The 16,887-nt window shown below is 65.5% G+C and overlaps 5 protein-coding genes across 5 annotated transcripts in view; 1 reads left to right on the forward strand and 4 right to left on the reverse strand.

Annotated features, from left to right (window-relative positions):
- The window catches only part of CHLNCDRAFT_145596 (hypothetical protein), a gene marked incomplete at both ends in the record, with an annotated part of 2,997 nt that extends 2,959 nt beyond the window's left edge, over nt 1-38 (reverse strand). The window contains one exon of the mRNA XM_005848123.1: nt 6-38. Within this exon, the coding sequence (XP_005848185.1) occupies nt 6-38 (33 nt within the window). The remainder of the gene's footprint in view (nt 1-5) is intronic.
- A 6,196-nt stretch (nt 39-6,234) lies between these two features.
- CHLNCDRAFT_145599 (hypothetical protein) lies at nt 6,235-7,228 on the reverse strand (the record flags this gene model as incomplete). Its single annotated transcript, XM_005848124.1, has 4 exons — nt 6,235-6,369; nt 6,589-6,720; nt 6,918-6,983; nt 7,154-7,228. 4 exons carry the CDS (start codon nt 7,226-7,228, stop codon nt 6,235-6,237), a joined length of 408 nt encoding a protein of 135 aa, XP_005848186.1.
- A 155-nt stretch (nt 7,229-7,383) lies between these two features.
- Nucleotides 7,384-8,673, reverse strand: CHLNCDRAFT_145600 (hypothetical protein; the record flags this gene model as incomplete). Its single annotated transcript, XM_005848125.1, has 6 exons — nt 7,384-7,503; nt 7,648-7,800; nt 7,968-8,061; nt 8,232-8,366; nt 8,446-8,513; nt 8,629-8,673. 6 exons carry the CDS (start codon nt 8,671-8,673, stop codon nt 7,384-7,386), a joined length of 615 nt encoding a protein of 204 aa, XP_005848187.1.
- Nucleotides 8,674-10,315: 1,642 nt separating this feature from the next.
- On the reverse strand, nt 10,316-12,863 carry CHLNCDRAFT_31055 (hypothetical protein). The gene is made up of 10 exons (XM_005848126.1): nt 12,511-12,863; nt 12,337-12,411; nt 12,087-12,149; nt 11,882-11,951; nt 11,687-11,750; nt 11,376-11,481; nt 11,046-11,123; nt 10,746-10,847; nt 10,553-10,613; nt 10,316-10,427 (listed from the first exon to the last, which is right to left on the reverse strand). The coding sequence occupies exons 1-10, from the start codon at nt 12,766-12,768 to the stop codon at nt 10,381-10,383; spliced, it is 924 nt and encodes a 307-aa protein (XP_005848188.1). The 5' UTR covers nt 12,769-12,863; the 3' UTR covers nt 10,316-10,380.
- A 121-nt stretch (nt 12,864-12,984) lies between these two features.
- Nucleotides 12,985-16,458, forward strand: CHLNCDRAFT_35373 (hypothetical protein). The gene is made up of 13 exons (XM_005847955.1): nt 12,985-13,431; nt 13,530-13,653; nt 13,800-13,898; nt 14,075-14,119; nt 14,219-14,362; nt 14,545-14,587; nt 14,758-14,842; nt 15,008-15,077; nt 15,218-15,297; nt 15,455-15,534; nt 15,713-15,769; nt 15,876-16,031; nt 16,242-16,458. Exons 1-13 carry the CDS (start codon nt 13,292-13,294, stop codon nt 16,331-16,333), a joined length of 1,215 nt encoding a protein of 404 aa, XP_005848017.1. The 5' UTR covers nt 12,985-13,291; the 3' UTR covers nt 16,334-16,458.
- The last annotated feature ends 429 nt before the right edge of the window (nt 16,459-16,887 follow it).

The following is a 16,887-nucleotide window of genomic DNA, read 5'->3' on the forward strand; positions in this document are numbered from 1 at the left end:
CGCACACCATTGATCAAGAGCGGCGCTGTGGCTCTCATAGTGCTGCGCCTCGAGGTTGTCAGCGGCTGGTCAAGAGCACCTCGTAAGCTCAGCCGCCATGCTTGCAAGCAGCCTGCAGGCTGATGCTGGCTGCAGGCCCTGCTGATGCCGGCTGCTGCAGTTGCTCTGGCGCCGGCACGCCTGCCGCCATTCCTGCGGCAGCACCCCAAAAATGCAGAAGCCCTGGAGAACGCAGAAGCCGTGCCGGCGGCTGCGTTTTCAAGCGCTTCTGCATTGTTGGGCACTGCCGCAGGAATGGCGGCAGGCGTGCCGGCGCCAGAGCAACTGCAGCAGCCGGCATCAGCAGGGCCTGCAGCCAGCATCAGCCTGCAGGCTGCTTGCAAGCATGGCGGCTGAGCTTACGAGGTGCTCTTGACCAGCCGCTGGCAACCTCGAGGCGCAGCACTATGAGAGCCACAGCGCCGCTCTTGATCAATGGTGTGCGCGGGCGCAGAGCGGGCCTGAGAGAGCGTCGCGGCAGCAAGCCAAAGGCGCATGCCAGCTGGGCTTCATCAGCCATCCCCTCCTAACGTGTACTTGACACCCGCCTCTGATAGGAAGCCAAGTACGGCCTCCTCAAGGGCGAGTACTCAACGAGGCCGCACTCGACTTCCTCCATCGGACTGGGGTCAAGTACACGGAAGGAAGGGATGCCTGATGAGGCCGGTGCGGCGTGCTGGCGTAGCGGCGGCGACACACAGCGTCCACTCAAAACTCACCCACCGCGTTCAGACCAGTTGGCACCCACACATTGTGTACATGAATCGAGCAAAGCATGCAGCTCATGCTGGCAACCGTAAAGAAGCGGGAACAGCGCACAAGCAGCTTGGCAGTGTTGTCACCTAACCCGCTGGCGCTTCTGCCGGCATGGAGGCAGCGGCGCCGGTGGCGGCGCCACATCAAGGTTGCCGCCATGCTGGCAGAAGCGCCGGCGGCCCAGGTGACTACAGTGCGAAGCTGCATCTGCTATGTTCCCGCTGCGTTAGTGTGGCGAGGATGAGGGGCATGCTTTGCTTGATTCATGCATGTGAAGATGTGGGTGCCCACCGGCCTGTACGCGGTGGGCGAGTTTAAGTGGACGCTGTTTCGCTGCCGCTACGCCGGCAAAGCCGCGCGGGCTTCATCAGGCATCCCTTCCTACCGTGTAGCTAATCCCCGCCCTATGAAGGAAGTCGATGGCGGCATCCTCGAGGACGAGTCCTCAAGGAGGCCGCACTCGACTTCCTGAAAAAGGCAGGGGTGAAGTACACGGTACGAGGGGATGGCTGATGAAGCCCAGCTGGCATGCGCCTTTGGCTTGCTGCCGCGCCTCGCTCTATGGCCCGTTCTGCGCCCGTGCACGCCATTGATCAAGAGCGCCCCTGTGGCTCACATAATGGCCGCCATGCCATGAGGTGGCGGCGCCGCCGCCGCCGTCGCCGCCGTGTCGGAAGGTGGCGCCGCTGCCTGCTCCTTTGGCTCCTCCATGCTCCTGCACACAGCATTGGAGGTCTTATCGAGACAGCCTTGCAGCATAGAGCACTGATTAAGAAAGCAAAGGGACTGGGGAGCTCCACTGCCCGACCTGCAGCGCCTCACCTGCGTGTGGTGGCAGCGCAGCCGGTGGCGGCGCTACAATGGCACACGGCGAGGGTCTTGACAAAGCCAGGTTCACCAGGTGCAGCACCACCGCCAGCACAGCAAACCAACAAGCGGTGCTGCGGGCGAGGGCGGGGCGGGCAGGAGGGGAGGTCAGCCATCTGGTATTGTCGTGTGTGGGCAAGCTCGTGTGGTGTGTGCAAAGCTGGCAAACAGCAGGGCTGCCGGACCGGAGGCGGCGGCAGACAGGCGAGCCGAGGCGGCCCTCAGTCGCCGTGCACTGGCGGGAAGGGCGCCCGGCGCCGCTCTGAGCAGGGAAACAAAAGACAGGAGAACTCGCGCACCTCGCATACCAGCCCTAACTCCTGCACCAGCGCCGCCCCACACTCCTCTCACTGATGGCTTCGTGCTTGTGGGGCAGGTGCATGTTGCGGAAGAACAGCTCCGTCATCTGGGGGAGGGCAGGCAGGGAAGGAGAAAAGATGGGCAGGGTTGACAGGCAGGCAAGTCGGCAAGGACGCAGGCAGGCAGGCAGGCAGGCAGGCAGGCAGGCAGGCAGGGTCACCCATGATGGCGGCAGGGTGGGCAGGCAGCACTGCATAATGCATGCAGGGTGCGACGGCGGTTGTGATGCAGGGTGTGGCGCGCATCCTAAACCCTCCCGAGGCAAGCGGCGCAAGCATCGCCCAGCGGCCAGCTCAGGGAGCCGTGTCGCTGCACCCGCCGCTTCCTGCCCTGACATGTCATGCTATCCCACCTTGTGCGGCGCGATGATGAACAGGATGCGCGCCACCAGCTGCAGGGCCGCCAGGATGCAGTACATGGTGGAGGTGCCTGTGGTACATGTGTGTGGGGTGCGGTACAGGTGTGTTCGTGTGTGCGCGGGTGAGGGCAGGGTGGCCGAGGGTATGGGGAGGATGGCAGTGCAAGGGGGACGGGGAAGCTGGGCGGGCACTGCGGCGCCAGCTGGGCCCGAGGGCGGGAGCATGCGCGCGGGCTGCGCGGGCGGCAGCGCGCCGACAGCATAGCGCTCCGAGGCGGGCGGGTAGCTGGCTGGGGGTGCTGCGGCAGGGGCGGAACGGCGCGGCGGCATGTGCAGGGTGAGAGGAGGGTGGGGCGGGATGGCAGGGGGGCAGAGCGGTGCGGGGAGGGCCGGGGTGAGCAAGGAAAGGGCGGCAGCGAGCGGCCGTGTCCTGCCTGCGAGCGGCGCGGGAGGGCGGAGCACCGCTGGCCGGGGCGGCGCAGGCACAGCCGCCTCTGCCGCTGCCGTGCCTGGGGCGGGGGCGGCCATAGCGGTTGGAGTGCGCTCCTGCTGGCCTCTGGGCGGCTGGGGAGCGGTCCAAGGCTTGGGGAGCTCGGATGGGCGGACTGAAGGTGCCTCGGCTCGCTGTCCAAGGCTTGGGAGCACGATGGCTGCGGCCCAGGCACGCTCAGGCAGCAGAATGGAGGAGGCAGGGGAGCGGGGGAGTGCATGGCGGGGAAGCCGGCCCCGTCAGCGTGTGCAAGAAAGCGTGTGCCCGACATGCCGCTTAAGCGGCTCAGCTGTAGCTACAAGCACGCGCGACCCAATGCGCCTCTCTATCCACTTGTTCCTGGCAAAGAGGTGACACACGCAACATCTCATGAGTCTGGCCGGTAATGCCGCCGGCGGCGCACACCGCATGTCGCACTCGGGTCTTGACCCCGCCGGACTATTTTGCCTCACCGCCGCTGAGAAGTAACTAGTGGATGCCATCGTTAACTGCAGAGTGGCATCACAGCGAGGTTAGAAGTGCAGCACAGGCCCCGGGCGACAGGCGTCAGGAGGGCCGCAGCAGGAGGGCGGCGGAGCGGGCGAGCAAGTACTGGCGGCCTGCACGCTGGCCGCAACTGCAATCTGCCACTGCGCCGGCAGCTTCCAGCGATTGTGCAGATGGTGTTCGTCAATCGCCACACACAGCGCGACCGGGCTCGCACGCTCCGATTTGCGCGCCTTGATTCGGTTCACGTTGAGAGCCGCTGAGTAGCTCTTTACAATTGTGAGGAGGTGATGAGCGTGAGGGGTGGGAGCCAGCCGCCAGCATTCGCCCATCATCCCGGGCTGGCCCGCTGGCGGCAGCGCGCTGGACGCGCCCGCGGCGCCGCTTGATGTTGCGTTGAAGTTAAAGCTGCTACTTTATAAATCGGTTGAGATGTCTCGTATGTACGCTACCTAGAAATTTTGGTTGTAAAATCTGCCCTGGTATTGCTGCCACTAATTTCCATTGCTTCCCCATTCCCCCACCCGCCGCCAGCGGCCCGCCTGAAGCAAGCGCCAAGCTGGCTTTGCACTGCCACTGATAGCTAGCACACATCAGATCCAGCCGCCCACTGGATAGCGCCACAGGCTGCGCAGCCAGCAGCCACCCTCGGAGCCTGCCTCGGCGCCCGCCGTGGCTGCCGCAGGGGGCGCGTCCTGATCCTGCGGGACAGGAGGTGGTCTGGCGGGTCATGGACGGTCGGTGCGGAGGCGTGCGCAGGTGCAGAGCGGGACTGAGGGAGCGGCGCATCAGCGAGCTGAAGAAGCTTGCGAGCTGGGCTTCATCAGCCATCCTTGCTACCGTGAAATGGGTGCTAGTGCCCGCTGCTGCACCCTCCTCAGTGCCCGTCGACGTCGCCTGGGAGGCTGTGGCGGGCGCATCGCTGGCGCTGCCGCCCACCACCGCAGGGAGAGCGTCGGGATCCTGCAGCATGCAGGCAGGGCCGCACAGAAGCGTGAGGGGTGCTGCCATTTGAGCGCGCAGCAGGTGGTGTGAGGTGCATCCATGCAGCCATTCCTACCGTGTACGGAATATTCGCCGCCCTAAGGAAATCCACAGCAGCCGCCTTGGAGTATGTGGTTCCAAATGTTTGCCAAAATATGCCCCATTTCCATTCATCTGTCTCGGCCAAATCAGCTGGCACCCACACCTTCAGAACAAAATCAGCGCAAGCCTCACTTCCAGCAATGAAGTCGCCAGAACACAGGCAGCAGGCAGTGGCCCAGTACTAACGTGAAGGTCTTGGGCCGTCGCCGCCGTGTCGGGAGGCGGCGGTGCTGCCTGCTCCTGCGGCCCTTCCATGGTCCTGCACGCAGAACTGGAGGTGTTATCGAGACAGCCTTGCAGCGCAGAGCACCCAACGAGGGAGCATCGGCACTGGGGAGCTCCACTGCCCGACCTGCAGCGCCTCACCTGAGTGTTGTGGCAGCGCAGCCGGTGCGGCCCCACGGTAGCACACGGCGAGGAGGATGCCACTGAGCGCCGCCCCAATCGCCGCACGCCAGTAGTACCTGCCGACATCCATCAAATGAGCCAGCACCTGCGTGGCGGCAGACAATGGGGTGATGCTGAAGGAAGGCTGTGGCAGCACAACCACAGCGGGGATGAGGCTGCACAGTGGGCCGCAGGCCCCCCATGCTGGCCAGTGAGCACACTAGTGTAATAATGTGCTCCTGATGTGGTCCCGTCTGTCACCTGTGCGGCGGACCAGTTGCCTGCAGTGCGAGGGCCTGGCCTGGTGCTCTGCAGCATGGCAGGGGGCAGGGCACCTGGACACCCGCAGCATGCTGTGGTCAGCGCAGAGCAGGTCTTTGCAGCAGGGAGGTGAGCAGGCACCGACAGGCCGGCCACAAGGGTCGGCACGCACTGCAGGACACCGCCGGATGGCGCCGGGCACGGCTCAAGAGCCAGCCACACCTGCGCAGCGCAACTTGCGGCGCCGTGGCTCCCAGCCGCCTGCCTCACCTTGTCCAGGCTGGCCTCGCAGGTGGCCAGCTGCTGCCTGCTGTCGTGCTTGGCGTAGTGGCAGATCGCCAGCGCCTCGCGGAACCGGGACTCTTCTGCCGTGCGCTCGGCGGGGCAGCTGCCCTCCTGCAGCAGCGTCTGCTGCCGCTCTGCTGCCGCCAGCTCAGCCGACAGGCGGTGCACCGTGCTCTCCAAATGGCGAAGGCGGCGGCCTGCAACAACAGCACAGGTTTTGAATGCTGTGGGGAGCGGCGGCAGCGGCGACCCGCAGCCCTGGTGTTGCGGCGCCCGGTGGCACAGCAACCTGAAGGCCGATGCAGCTGTCACGAACTCAGGTGGGCCCTCAGGATTCAGCCACGAACTCACCAAAGGATGAAAGCTCCGTCTGCTCCCAAACAGACCGCGCAACGAGGGCAAGGAACACACACGTGAGCAGCGTGAGCCTGTCCATCCCTCTCGCCAGCACTACAGCGGTGGGGATTCAGCTGGTCTGCGTGCCGCGGGGCGGGTGCTCAGTCACGCTGAACGACGAAGTGACCCGACTCGCTGTCGGCGCCCTTAGACTGCCGCAGAACAGGCGGGTGAGTAGTGAAACGGGAAGACGGTCGATGCAGCGGACGGCAGATGCTGCCGCCATTCAGAGGCGGGGCGGCAGCGTGCACGTCGTGGCCGTTCGCCGCCACTGCAGCCCTGGGTTGCAACGATCCAGCGTGAGAATGAGCTGTGCTCTTCAGACTCTTGGTGTACAGTCCAACTGCACGTTGTGATTAGTGGGTCAGGCTTCGAAGATAAATAGAGGCTGGAAGCAAACAGCCGTACTGTGCAGTGGTGTGGCTGCCCAGCGATCGGGTCAGCACCCAGGCCGGCTGCGCCATCACAGCTGCAGCTGCGCAAGCTGGTCGGCCACGACCTGCAGCCAGGCGGCCTTGTGCGCCTTGTCCAGTGGCCACAGGTGGTGCCCCTCCGCCTCCAGCAGCTGGAAGGCGCCCGTGGTGAACCGGCTCCAGCCCTGCGGAACACGAGTGCAGGTGCAGGGAAAGCAAGGGATGGGAGAGAGGGATGAGAGGAGAAGGTGGTACAGCCAGCCGCCCAAGCCTTTCGAGCAGCAGGGTAAGAGGGAATGAAACCAGGAGGGCGGCATGCGCCGCGGCTACAGAGGCACGGCGCACAGCCTCTCTGCCAGCCCCGCCCTGTCCCAGCCTGCCAGGCATGCCCCGCGCCGTCTCACCTGCACCATGTGCTGCTTGATGCGCCGGTCACGAGTGCCCCAGAAGGCAGTGAGAGGGAAGGCAAAGGGAGGAGCGCCGGCATGGCGGTGTGTGTATTCATCAAAGAGGGTGAAGTCGGCACGCATCAGCGGCTGCACCCGTGGCGGTGGCGGTGGGAGGCAGGCAGGTGGGGAGATGGGGAGGCACTTGGGCGCCGGGTTGAGAAGAGTGGCGGTGGAGGGTTGGCAGAGCTGGTTGCGTGGGCGTCAGCCGTATCCCAAATGACAGCACCGACACCGCACAGCAGGTGCGGCATGGCAGCGGGCCTACTCAGCAATCACCAGCACACCTGGTAGGTGCCCCACAGGGCGGGCGAGAAGACCAGCTCGTTCACGTCCCACCCCCGGCACTCGTCCTGCACCCACCGCGCCGCCAGGCAGGCAGGCATCGGCCGCGCAGCATGCACGTCATGATCGAGCAGGGTAAGCAATGGCGGGAGAAGAAACATATGCATGGTGTGCCTGTTGGCGGCACTCCGCAGCCTGCTGGGCACTCCCACGCCAGCGCTACACCCAAGGCAGGCACCTTGAACTGCTCCTCATCCAGCCCCCGCTGCTGCCGCCAGGGGCGCTCGTCCCAGGGGATGTCGGGCGCCGCCATGGCTGCGATCCAGGCAGCAAGCAGGACAGAAGCAGGGAATGAGCAAAGAGCGGCACCAGCGGGGGCCGTCCACCCCCTTGCAGGCACTTAAGAGCTTTGCCACTATGCAGAAGGCAGCCAGCCAGCCCATCAAAGCGGCGCCTCGTGAGTCGGCGTCAGCACCTCCACCTCAGCTTGCCTGACAGGAAGACTTTGGCTGGCATGGGCAGGCCCTGCTGCTGTGCCAGGCGCAGGAACTCGTACGCGTTCCAGGTGCCCACGCTGTGGGCCACCACCTGCGCACAGTCCGGCACAGCAGGGCAGAGCGCAACGCAGCAGTGAGGTGCATGGCTCAGCAGAAGTGATCCCCGCCATGCTCATGCCGCTGTCTGGCAGCACCTCCACCTCTACTCTGGCAGTGCCTGCGCACCCAAGCTCACCACGTACGGCGCCCCCAGCAGCCGGCTGGCAAGCACCGGCAGCAGCGCCGCCGCCAGCGCCTCGCAGCTCGTGAACGGGGGCTCCTTGCCGCGCATGTTGCGCCCGGGGGGCTGCACCGCCAGGCACTCGGCGTCGTTGGCGCGGCACCAGTCCTGCGCATGTCCGCGTGGCGGGTGGGGACAGGGTTGGGTAGTCCGGCAATCCGCGGAGGGCATGGTCGGGAAGCAGTAGCTCCAGCACAGCTTTCAAAGCCTCTGAAGCCACCCCGGCACTTCCCGCCCAGCTGCCCAGACGTCACACTGACCACCATGCAGCGCACCAGCAGCGGCGAGGGGGCGCGCCGCACTCCCGTCCCCTCTGACGTGTACATGTCCTCGGCGTTGCCAGCGTTGGGGAAGCACAGGATGCGCAGCCTGCAGCCAGTGCCGGAACAAGCGGGAAATCATGCCACATTCGATGCATACAGGGAGGAGTGCGCAGCACTACATGGCGGCTGTGGCAGCGGCAAGGCAAGCGGCCGTGGGCCCCGCCCGCTCGCCTGGGACTGTCGCAGGCTGTCCTGCTCAGGCCCAGCCCGGGGAACCAGCGGGCAAAGGTGGCGGCATCGGGTGGCGGGAAACGCGCCGCCAAGTCTGCCACTGCTGCTGCTGCATCCGTTGCAGGGCCAGGGACCGCCGCGCCGCCGCTCTTGAAATAGGCCCTGATCTGCTGCTCCGACCTGCAGCAGGCCGCAGGGGCTGTTTTCGCAATGGCAGAGGCGGGCGGGGCGGGGTGCCATGGCGGCGAAGCCGACCCACCATGTGCGCGCCTCCTCGGGCGGCTCTGGCACCAGCCGACCATCATCGTCTGCCTCCTCTTGCAGCACCTGCAGCAGCACACGATGAGGGCTGCCACTGGTCAACACATGACGTCGAGGGGCACCCGCGGAACCCTCGTGCTTGTCATGTTGCCCCGATCACAAGCCTAGACGGGTTGCGCACCTCTATCAGGTTGATGGCCCGCACCTCCGCCTCGGTCAGAGTCATGCTTCTCGCGTTGCTGGCTCAAGCGAGGCAGGGAGGCTCCGGGTGGACTGCAGGAGGTGAGGGATGCGAATGGAGCCTCAAAGCGCTGCACACACGCCGCACAAATGCAGCGCCCCAGTGGCAGCAGAGGGCGCCGGCGCCAAGTCGACCTCGCTTCACATGCTGCTGTATATCTTTGCAGCAGCCGCTGCGACTAGGCTATTGGATGAGCAACGATAAAAACAATATTAATAAATACAGCATACCTTCTGCAGTGCATCAGCTATAGGTGCATCAGGTGACCGCCCGCGCCAGCAGCCACAGCACGGTGAGCATCCAGGCAACATAGGCCACCCTGGCTGACCACGAGTAGCTGCAGAGGCAGGCCGCCCGGATGCTGCCGTCCACGACACGGAAGGCGCCCTGCAGCTTGCCGGCAGGCGCCAGCCCGCCAGCCGCCGTGCCACGCGCTTCAAGGCCCGCTGCTGACCCATCCTGCTGCTCCACGTTCCGCCGGCTGGTGTCCGCCCACGCCAGCGCCGCCAGCGGCAGGATGGCAAAGGCGGCGTGCAGGAAGTTGAGGAGCGAGGCGCACTGGTAGGCCGCCTTGTCCACGCCGGCCGCCGCGGTGTTGAGCACGCTGACGGCGCCGCCCACGGGGCTGGCCAGCTGGCTGCACAGGTCCAGAGCGCCCCACACCCGCGCGATGCGCAGGCTGGTCAGCGGGTGCCTCAGGAAGGTGGTGCCGCAGAAGGCTGCCGTGTTGAAGTTGAGCGCCACCACGGTCAGGTGGGTGGCCGCCGCCAGCGGCAGCGGCAGCGGGAAGAGCAGCGTGGTGACGGCTGCCTGCATCATGCGCATGCCCAGCACCAGGCGCAGCCAGCCGCGCAGCCAGCCCAGCGGGCCAGGTGTGGGGGCCCGGCTGAGCAGCACGGCCGAGGTCGAGGCCTGCACGACGACAGGGCATGCAGGCAGGGTTCAGGTGCGTCGAAAGGGGTGAAGAGTGGCTGCGGTAAGACCTCTGGCAGTGCCGGCGCTGGCAGTTTGAACGCACCTTGGCGGAGCCGAATTGCATGTGCAGCAGGAGACCGCCGACGCGGATGAGGGGGATGAGGAAGAGGCGGGCCTTGCGGTACAGCGCCGGGCGCGTCATGCCGAGCGCCGCCACTCCGAGCGAGGCGGCCGCCAGCAGGGCATGCTGGCAGTGCGTCACCAGGGAAACAGGGGAGGGTGAGCCGACCCAGTTGATGATGCGGCCCAGGCCCACCAGCGCCGCAGCGCCAGGCTCTGACGGCAGCAGCCGCCGCAGGGAGGTCATTGGCGGCAGCGGGCGGCCCCGTCGTGACCGCTGCCGCAGAGCTGCTGGGGGTCGAGTTCTGCCGCCGCCGTACTGGGATTGTGGCTTCCCACGAGTGGGTACGGCGCACGGTGCTTGCACGGTGCCGGCCAGAAATGCGGTGCATCCGTGCGATTCCGGACCGACCTCGCCACGTCCGTAGCCGGCTTGCCAGCCTGTAAGATGCTGCTCCGTACTGAGAGGTAGTGGAGTACGCACGCTGGCTGAGGGCGAGGCTGAGGGTGGAGGCCAGGTATGTACCGCATGCCAGCGGTACGCAGGACCGGGCCAAACTGACCTGGGCTGCCTGCTCCAGCCCACCCACGCTTGTTATTGTTATTTACAACAAGTGCTGTTACATAAATGCCCCATGGGTCAGGCAGCATGCCCGCTCAACCGCGCACGGCTCCCGCCTGCTGCAGCGCCGTCTTCAGCTCGCCTGCGCAGCAGGCAGGGATGGAGAACAGCCAAGGCATTAGAATCGCAGAAGTGGCTGCATGCATTGCAGCTTGCCAGCCTCATTCAGAGGGCAGCAGGTACCAACAAATGGAGCACACGTCTCACCGCTGCCGTTCATCTCCTCGACAATGTCGGCGCCGCCGATGAACTCGCCGCCCACAAACACCTGCAGGCAGGACGGCACGCACACACAGCCACCTGCCGCTCACCCAAGCCATCCACCCCCGAGCCAAGCCCCGCCGCTGCTGAGCTGGCGCCACCCTAGCCGCTGCGGGGGGGGGCATGGTGCGGCCCCCACCTGCGGGATGGTTGGCCAGGCGGAGTAGTTTTTGATGGCCTCCCTCAGGCCCGGGTTGTACACATCGTCCAGCACATTCACCACCTCAAAGTCGGCGCCAGACTGCGGGAACAGGCACATGGCGCTGCTGGTGGGTGTGCGTTTGCGTATAGCAGGCAGGGAGGTGGGCGGGCAGGCAGGCGGGTGGGAGCGTGGCGGAAGCGGCACCGCACGGCTGCACGAGGGTCAAGCTCAGCACGCCGCCACCATGGTGCCAATGAGAGATACAAGTATCCCCTTCACCCCCACCCCCGCACGCACCTCCTGCAGGATGGTGAGGACCTTGTATGAGAAGCCGCACTGCGGCTGCGTGCGCGTGCCCTTGACAAACGCCACCACCTGCAGGCAAAGGGGAGTGGCGGAGACGGCGGAAACCTCCTCGGCACGCCCGCGCCCCTCCTGCTGTCGACGCCATCCTCCTCCTGCTGGACACATCCCGCCTGCTTCCTCCTCTTGCTGTCCCCCACACACCCTTCCCCTCCACCTCCTGCCAAGTTCGCTTCTCTTGCCCGCCAGTTCGCTTCTCTTGCTGCCCAACAACACCACAGACACACTCCCTTCCTCCCGCCTGCTGCCCTCCCGCCTGCGCACCTTGCACGTCTTCACCACCTGGTCCACCAGGTCCTCCACCGAGCAGGTCAGGTCCTGCACACCCTTGCCGGGGGTCAGCCGGATCTCGGGCTTGGCGGCGCGCGGCCTGGAGGCAAGTAAAGGAGGAGGAGGCAGGAGGGAGGAGGTGCAGGGGAAGTCAAGCAGGGGCATGGGTAGCCAACATGGGATGTGCCAGAGTAGGCACCAGGCTGGCAGCAAAACCAGAGAGCTCGGCGGGGGTTGCCTTCCCAAGACAAACGGCCCGCCCATGCCTCGCCACCCAAGAACAACCACAGACGCCGCCGGCCCACCTGCGCTGCTGCCACAGCGTTTGCCCGGAGGCGTTGCCTGGAGGGATGGCACCGGCCTCCGCCACTGCATACAAACGGCATGCAGCAGCAGCTGTGGCGCAGGCTTCCAGGGGCGGCAGATGGCGACATAAAAACCAGAGCTGCAAAGGATGTCCATTGTGCTGCGATTCACAGCGCATCGGAGCAGCCACCCACCCGCCTCCTGCATCCAGGCCTTCCACGCCTCCTGCAGCTCCTCCTTGCTTGCCTCGGGCACCTCCAGCACCTGCTCAACACAGGCAGGCACACAGCGGTGCATGGACCCGCACACGTAGCATCACATGGCTTCACATGCGGCTTGACAACCCGGTTGAGAAGCAGGGGCAGGGCGCAAAGGCGCGCAGCAGCAGCAGCTCCTTACCTTGACTGAGTGCACCAGCCCCTCTGGCAGCGCCTCGACATGGGTGGCCAGGCTGACGGCGATCTGCGGCACAGCAGGGCAGGCACGGGCGGGCATTGAGGATCGCCACTGGCATGGAGTCCACCAGTAGGGCCCGAGAAGCCACAGCACAAGATGCCATGCCGGCTGCGCAGCCTGCAGGCATGCCCACGTTGCACCATCAAAAAAACATCATGCCACGCCCTATACGCGCCGCCGCCGGATCCCGCACCTTGCGTGACAGGCCCAGGTAATGCAGTGTCCCAGAGGAGTCGTACACGGCATACACGCCGGCGGTGGTGGGGAACTGCGGCAGGCAGGCAGTCAGAATGGCCAGTAGGGAACGTCATGCTTTCGCTGGGCAAAACGTTTCAGCGGCAGAGCATGCAAGTCGCCCACGCCGCACCTCGGCCAGCTTGCCGTCTGCACCCAGCACCCGCTGGGGCGCGGTCTGGGAGAAGGCCTGTAGCTGTGAGGCTGCTGCGGCGCCGCTGGTGCCAGCCTCAGCTGTGACCATCACCAGCCGGCGGGCTGCGGAGCGGCGGCAGGGCTGCTGGCGGCGGCTGGCGGCAGCGGGGGCATGGCGCTGCTGCCGCTGCTGTTGGCGCGGCGCGGCGAGCCGCGCCATGGGCATGCACGCGGTGGCTGCTGCGAGGGCCTGCATGGCGGTCTTGGGTGCGCTTGCGCGGGTGGCAGAGACTCCCACAAAGGACGAGGCCAATGCGGCTGCGCAGCAGTGTATGGAAGCGTTGCAGGTGCGATGAAACAGCGGAGAACGCTCCTGCATGCGCTTCCAAAACGCCATCGGCCACGCTGTCAGAAGAATGCACCCCAGGGTTTCCAAGCTCTCCGCCCCTCACAGCTGCTCCTTGGCTTTCATCAGACTGCTGTGCCTCGCGTGCCAGGCCCTGCTTATTCCCGCGCTGTTCAAGACCCTCTAGAGGCCTCTGTGGGTAGTCTGTCGGTGCCCAGATCGCCAGGAGAACGCAGCAGACCTTTCAGAACGTGCGGCGAGCCCTGGAATTGCCGACTTTCTGCCCAAGCGATCAGCACCTCGCGACACCCCCCCAGCCTCGCCTGATTCCGGCCCCTGCACCAAGCGCCGGCAGCTGGAGGAGCGGCAGTGACGTGCCGGCGTAGCAGTCTAGCTTGGCAGGTGGTGGCGGCCAGCAGCCAGCGGCGGCGCCATGGGCACCAGCAGCAGCAAGCCGGACAAGGTGGTGCAGGAGCTGCCGGACGACGAAAACTACTTTGGGCTGGAGAACTTTGGCAACACCTGCTACTGCAACAGCGTGCTGCAGACGCTGTACTTCTGCAAGCCCTTTAGGTGCAGCGCCGCGGGCCGCACTCACGCTTGCGTTTGGAGCACTGCGCTGACGAGGCCCTCCTGCGTTGATGGTGCCCTCCTGCGCTGCATGCCTGCAGGGAGCAGGTGCTGCATTACGGCGCACGCCTGCAGGCGGCGGCGGCCAGCAGCAAGCAGCCGCCGCCCGAAAACATGCTGACCTGTCTGGCAGAGCTCTTCCTCCAGGCGAGGCTGCTGCTGCTGGTGTCCCCGGCTGCTGCTCCCCATGTGCTGTCGCCAACTGCCATGCTGCTGCTGCTACCTACCGCACATGGCAGAAGATGCCTGCCCTGCCGGCTGAGTGTGCACCCCGCATGCTGCTCCTCTCCTGCTTCCGTGCCACCGCGCAGGTGAACGGCCAGAAAAAGAAGTGTGGGTTTGTGTCGCCGCGGCGCTTTGTGAGCCGAGTGAAGGCTGAGAACGCGCTGTTCAGCTCGTACATGCACCAGGTGAGCGTGGGGTGTGTTTCGGGGGGATCGGAGAATGGTGTGGTGCTGTGGCTGGTTGGCAGCTGACGCGAAGCACTGCTGCCCCCACCTGTCCCGCTTGCCCGCTGCGCATCCCTCACTCGCTGCCTGCACCGTCGCCTGTACCGCCTGATGTACCGCCGCCTGTACCGCCGCAGGATGCCCACGAGTTCCTCAACTGGCTGCTGAACGACATCAGCGAGGTGCTGGAGAAGGAGGGGCGGGCGGCGGCGCGCCGCCACTCCCGCGACGGCTCCCGCGGCTCCTCCCGCGCCTCCAGCTGCGGCGCATCCCCCACCAAGGCGCGCAGCCCCACCAAGGCAGCGGCCTCCTCCTCCGCAGCATGCGCCCGCTCCCCCTCCCTGCAGCTGCTCAGCCAGGCGGCGGCCAAGGCGGCGGCGGTGCGCAACCGGCCGGTGCGCACCTGGGTGCACGACTTGTTCCAGGTGCGGCTGCCTGGGAGCAGGGCGGGGCGGTGGGGTATGCTGTTTTGCTTGGCAGCACAGCTGGAGCAGATCCTAGGATAAGATGGATGTTGTGGGGGCGTGCAGCCGTGTGCAATGCAAGCAATTGCGTGCCACCCAACCTCTGCCTGCCCGCTGCCCTCCCCCTCCCCGCCTGCCCGCAGGGCAAGCTGGTCAACGAGACGCGGTGCCTGCAGTGCGAGACAGGTGCGCCTGCGTGGCTGCGTGCCGGCTCGCAAGGCGGCATTGCTTCCTTTTGCAAAGTTTTTTTCAGCGCCGGCTTCTCCACCCGCCGCTCACCCAACCACATGGTTGCATAACGCTTTCCCTTGCTTGCCCGTGCGCTGCTCCCCCCCCCCACACACACAATGACGCAGTGACCAGCCGCGAGGAGGACTTTTACGACCTCTCGCTGGAGATCGACCAGAACTGCTCCCTCACCTCCTGCCTGCGCAACTTCAGGTGCTGCCACAGCTTGTGCGGCACGCGCCTGCCAGCGCCCTGCATGCAGCCTGCTCCTCCGCGGGTTGGGTTTGCCGGCAGCTGCGTGCAGTCTGCCTGGCTCCCAGCCGGATGCTGTGCACGTTGCATCGACTCTGCACCGTTTCATGTACCGCTGTACCGCAGCTCCACCGAGACGTTGGATGCCGAGGACAAGTTTTTCTGCGACAAGTGCGGCTGCCTGCAGGAGGCGCAGGTGAGATTTTTGTGGTGGGTGGTAGGGTGTGGCCGATGGGCGAATTGCGTTGAGGGTGATCGGCCTGCATGTGGAGCACAGTCCAGGCGTGCTGTGCGCTCCGTGCTCACACCTGCCGCTGCAACTCCCTCGGCCTGCAGAAACGCATGCGGCTGGCGCAGCTGCCGCCGGTGCTCTGCATGCACCTCAAGCGCTTCAAGTACATAGAGAGCATGGGCAGGTGGGGGTCCGCTGCTGCTGTCCCGGCGAACTGTCAGGGAACCAGCCTGCCGCTGCTATGTCATCCTACCCAACTCCCTCCTTCCCCGCAGTCTACCTGGCGCCTGTCTCTAACATCCTGCTCTGACTTCCTGTTTTGCTGCTGGCCGTTGCCGCAGGTTGAAGAAGCTGATGCACCGGGTCACTTTCCCCTGGGAGCTCAAGATGATCAACACCACAGACGACTGCCCAGACGCGGGTGAGGTGGGGAGAGTGAGGCAGGGAGCAGTGGGCAGCGGCCGGCGCTTGGGACGTCCGCACGCCCTCCAAGCATGTGTGGCTGCTGGGACGGCAGCCGGGCATGGACTCCAGCACACAGTGCCCGAATCCCGAACAAACGCTTGTTGGCCCCGCCGCATGCACCTGCCTCCCCGCAGATACGGCCTACGAGCTGTTTGCGGTGGTGGTGCACATGGGGGCGCACCCCAACCACGGTGGGTTGACAGCGCTTCGGCATGTGTCACAACCTGGCTGCTGCTCTGTTGCCGCTGCCGCACACTACACCTGGCTCACGCCCCGCCCTTGCCTGCCTGCCTGCAGGTCACTACGTGGCGCTGGTGCGCACGCCCTGCGGCCAGTGGGTGTGCTTCGACGATGAGCAGGTCAACGCTATCACAGAGGCGCAGGTGCAGAGCGTGTTTGGGCACACCCAGGACTGGCACCCCATGCGGGACGACCAGCCGGGGCCGCACGCAGGTGAGGCTGTAAGGGGTGGAGGGGTGGGGTGGCAGTGGGGTGGGGTGGCAGTGGTGTGTGTGTGTGTGAGTGATGCTTTGATGCTTTGATGCTTTGTTGGTACCAGGCAATGGCATTGGCCAGCTCCTCCGTTGTCAGTCAGTGCTACTTGGTTTACTGCACCGGCCTCTCTCCCACCTTTCTACCACCCTTGCCTCCTCCTGCCTGCAGACCACGGCTACATCCTCATGTACCAGCGAGTGCAGCAGCCGGGGTTGCCGCGGCAGGCGCAGCAGCAGCAGCGCAAGGATCCGCAAACGTAGCAGCGGGGGCGCGGAGCGGCGTGCAGCAAGCTGTAGATGCAGCAGCTGCATGCCACGCCCCCCTGGCATGCTTGACATTGTGGTGTGCATGCTACAATTACCTGCTGTTGTAACTAACACGCCTCGCGTGCCTATGGCGGCGGCAGTGTTTCTGAAAGCTGGCGAAATCGCCAAATGCTGGCGAAATCGGGCAAAAAACGGCTCTGGCTGGCGATTGGCCGAAGGCCATCGCCAGCCAGAGCTGGCGAAATGAGGGCAGGCGGCAGGACATGGTCGCCAGCCCGTCGCCATCCCCCATGACTGGCATCGCCAATATATTGAGGGAAAATGGCCAAATTTCCTCAGGAACTTCATTCCATAGTGTTAAAAAAGCGCCAGCTTTCTGGGGGCTTCGCCCCCAGTCCCCCATAAAGGGAGGCAAGTGCCGACAAAGCAACGGCGGCACCGCATGCGTCCGCTGCGCCGCGCCAGGCGCAAGGGTGGTTCCCCCGCAATTCGCCAACCCCCACTGTGCCATCGCCAGTTGATTGGCGAAATTTGGATGCGACAGCGTC

The sequence above is a fragment of the Chlorella variabilis genome (genome assembly GCF_000147415.1).
Source record: "Chlorella variabilis unplaced genomic scaffold CHLNCscaffold_9, whole genome shotgun sequence".
In the NCBI taxonomy this organism is placed as follows: domain Eukaryota; kingdom Viridiplantae; phylum Chlorophyta; class Trebouxiophyceae; order Chlorellales; family Chlorellaceae; genus Chlorella; species Chlorella variabilis.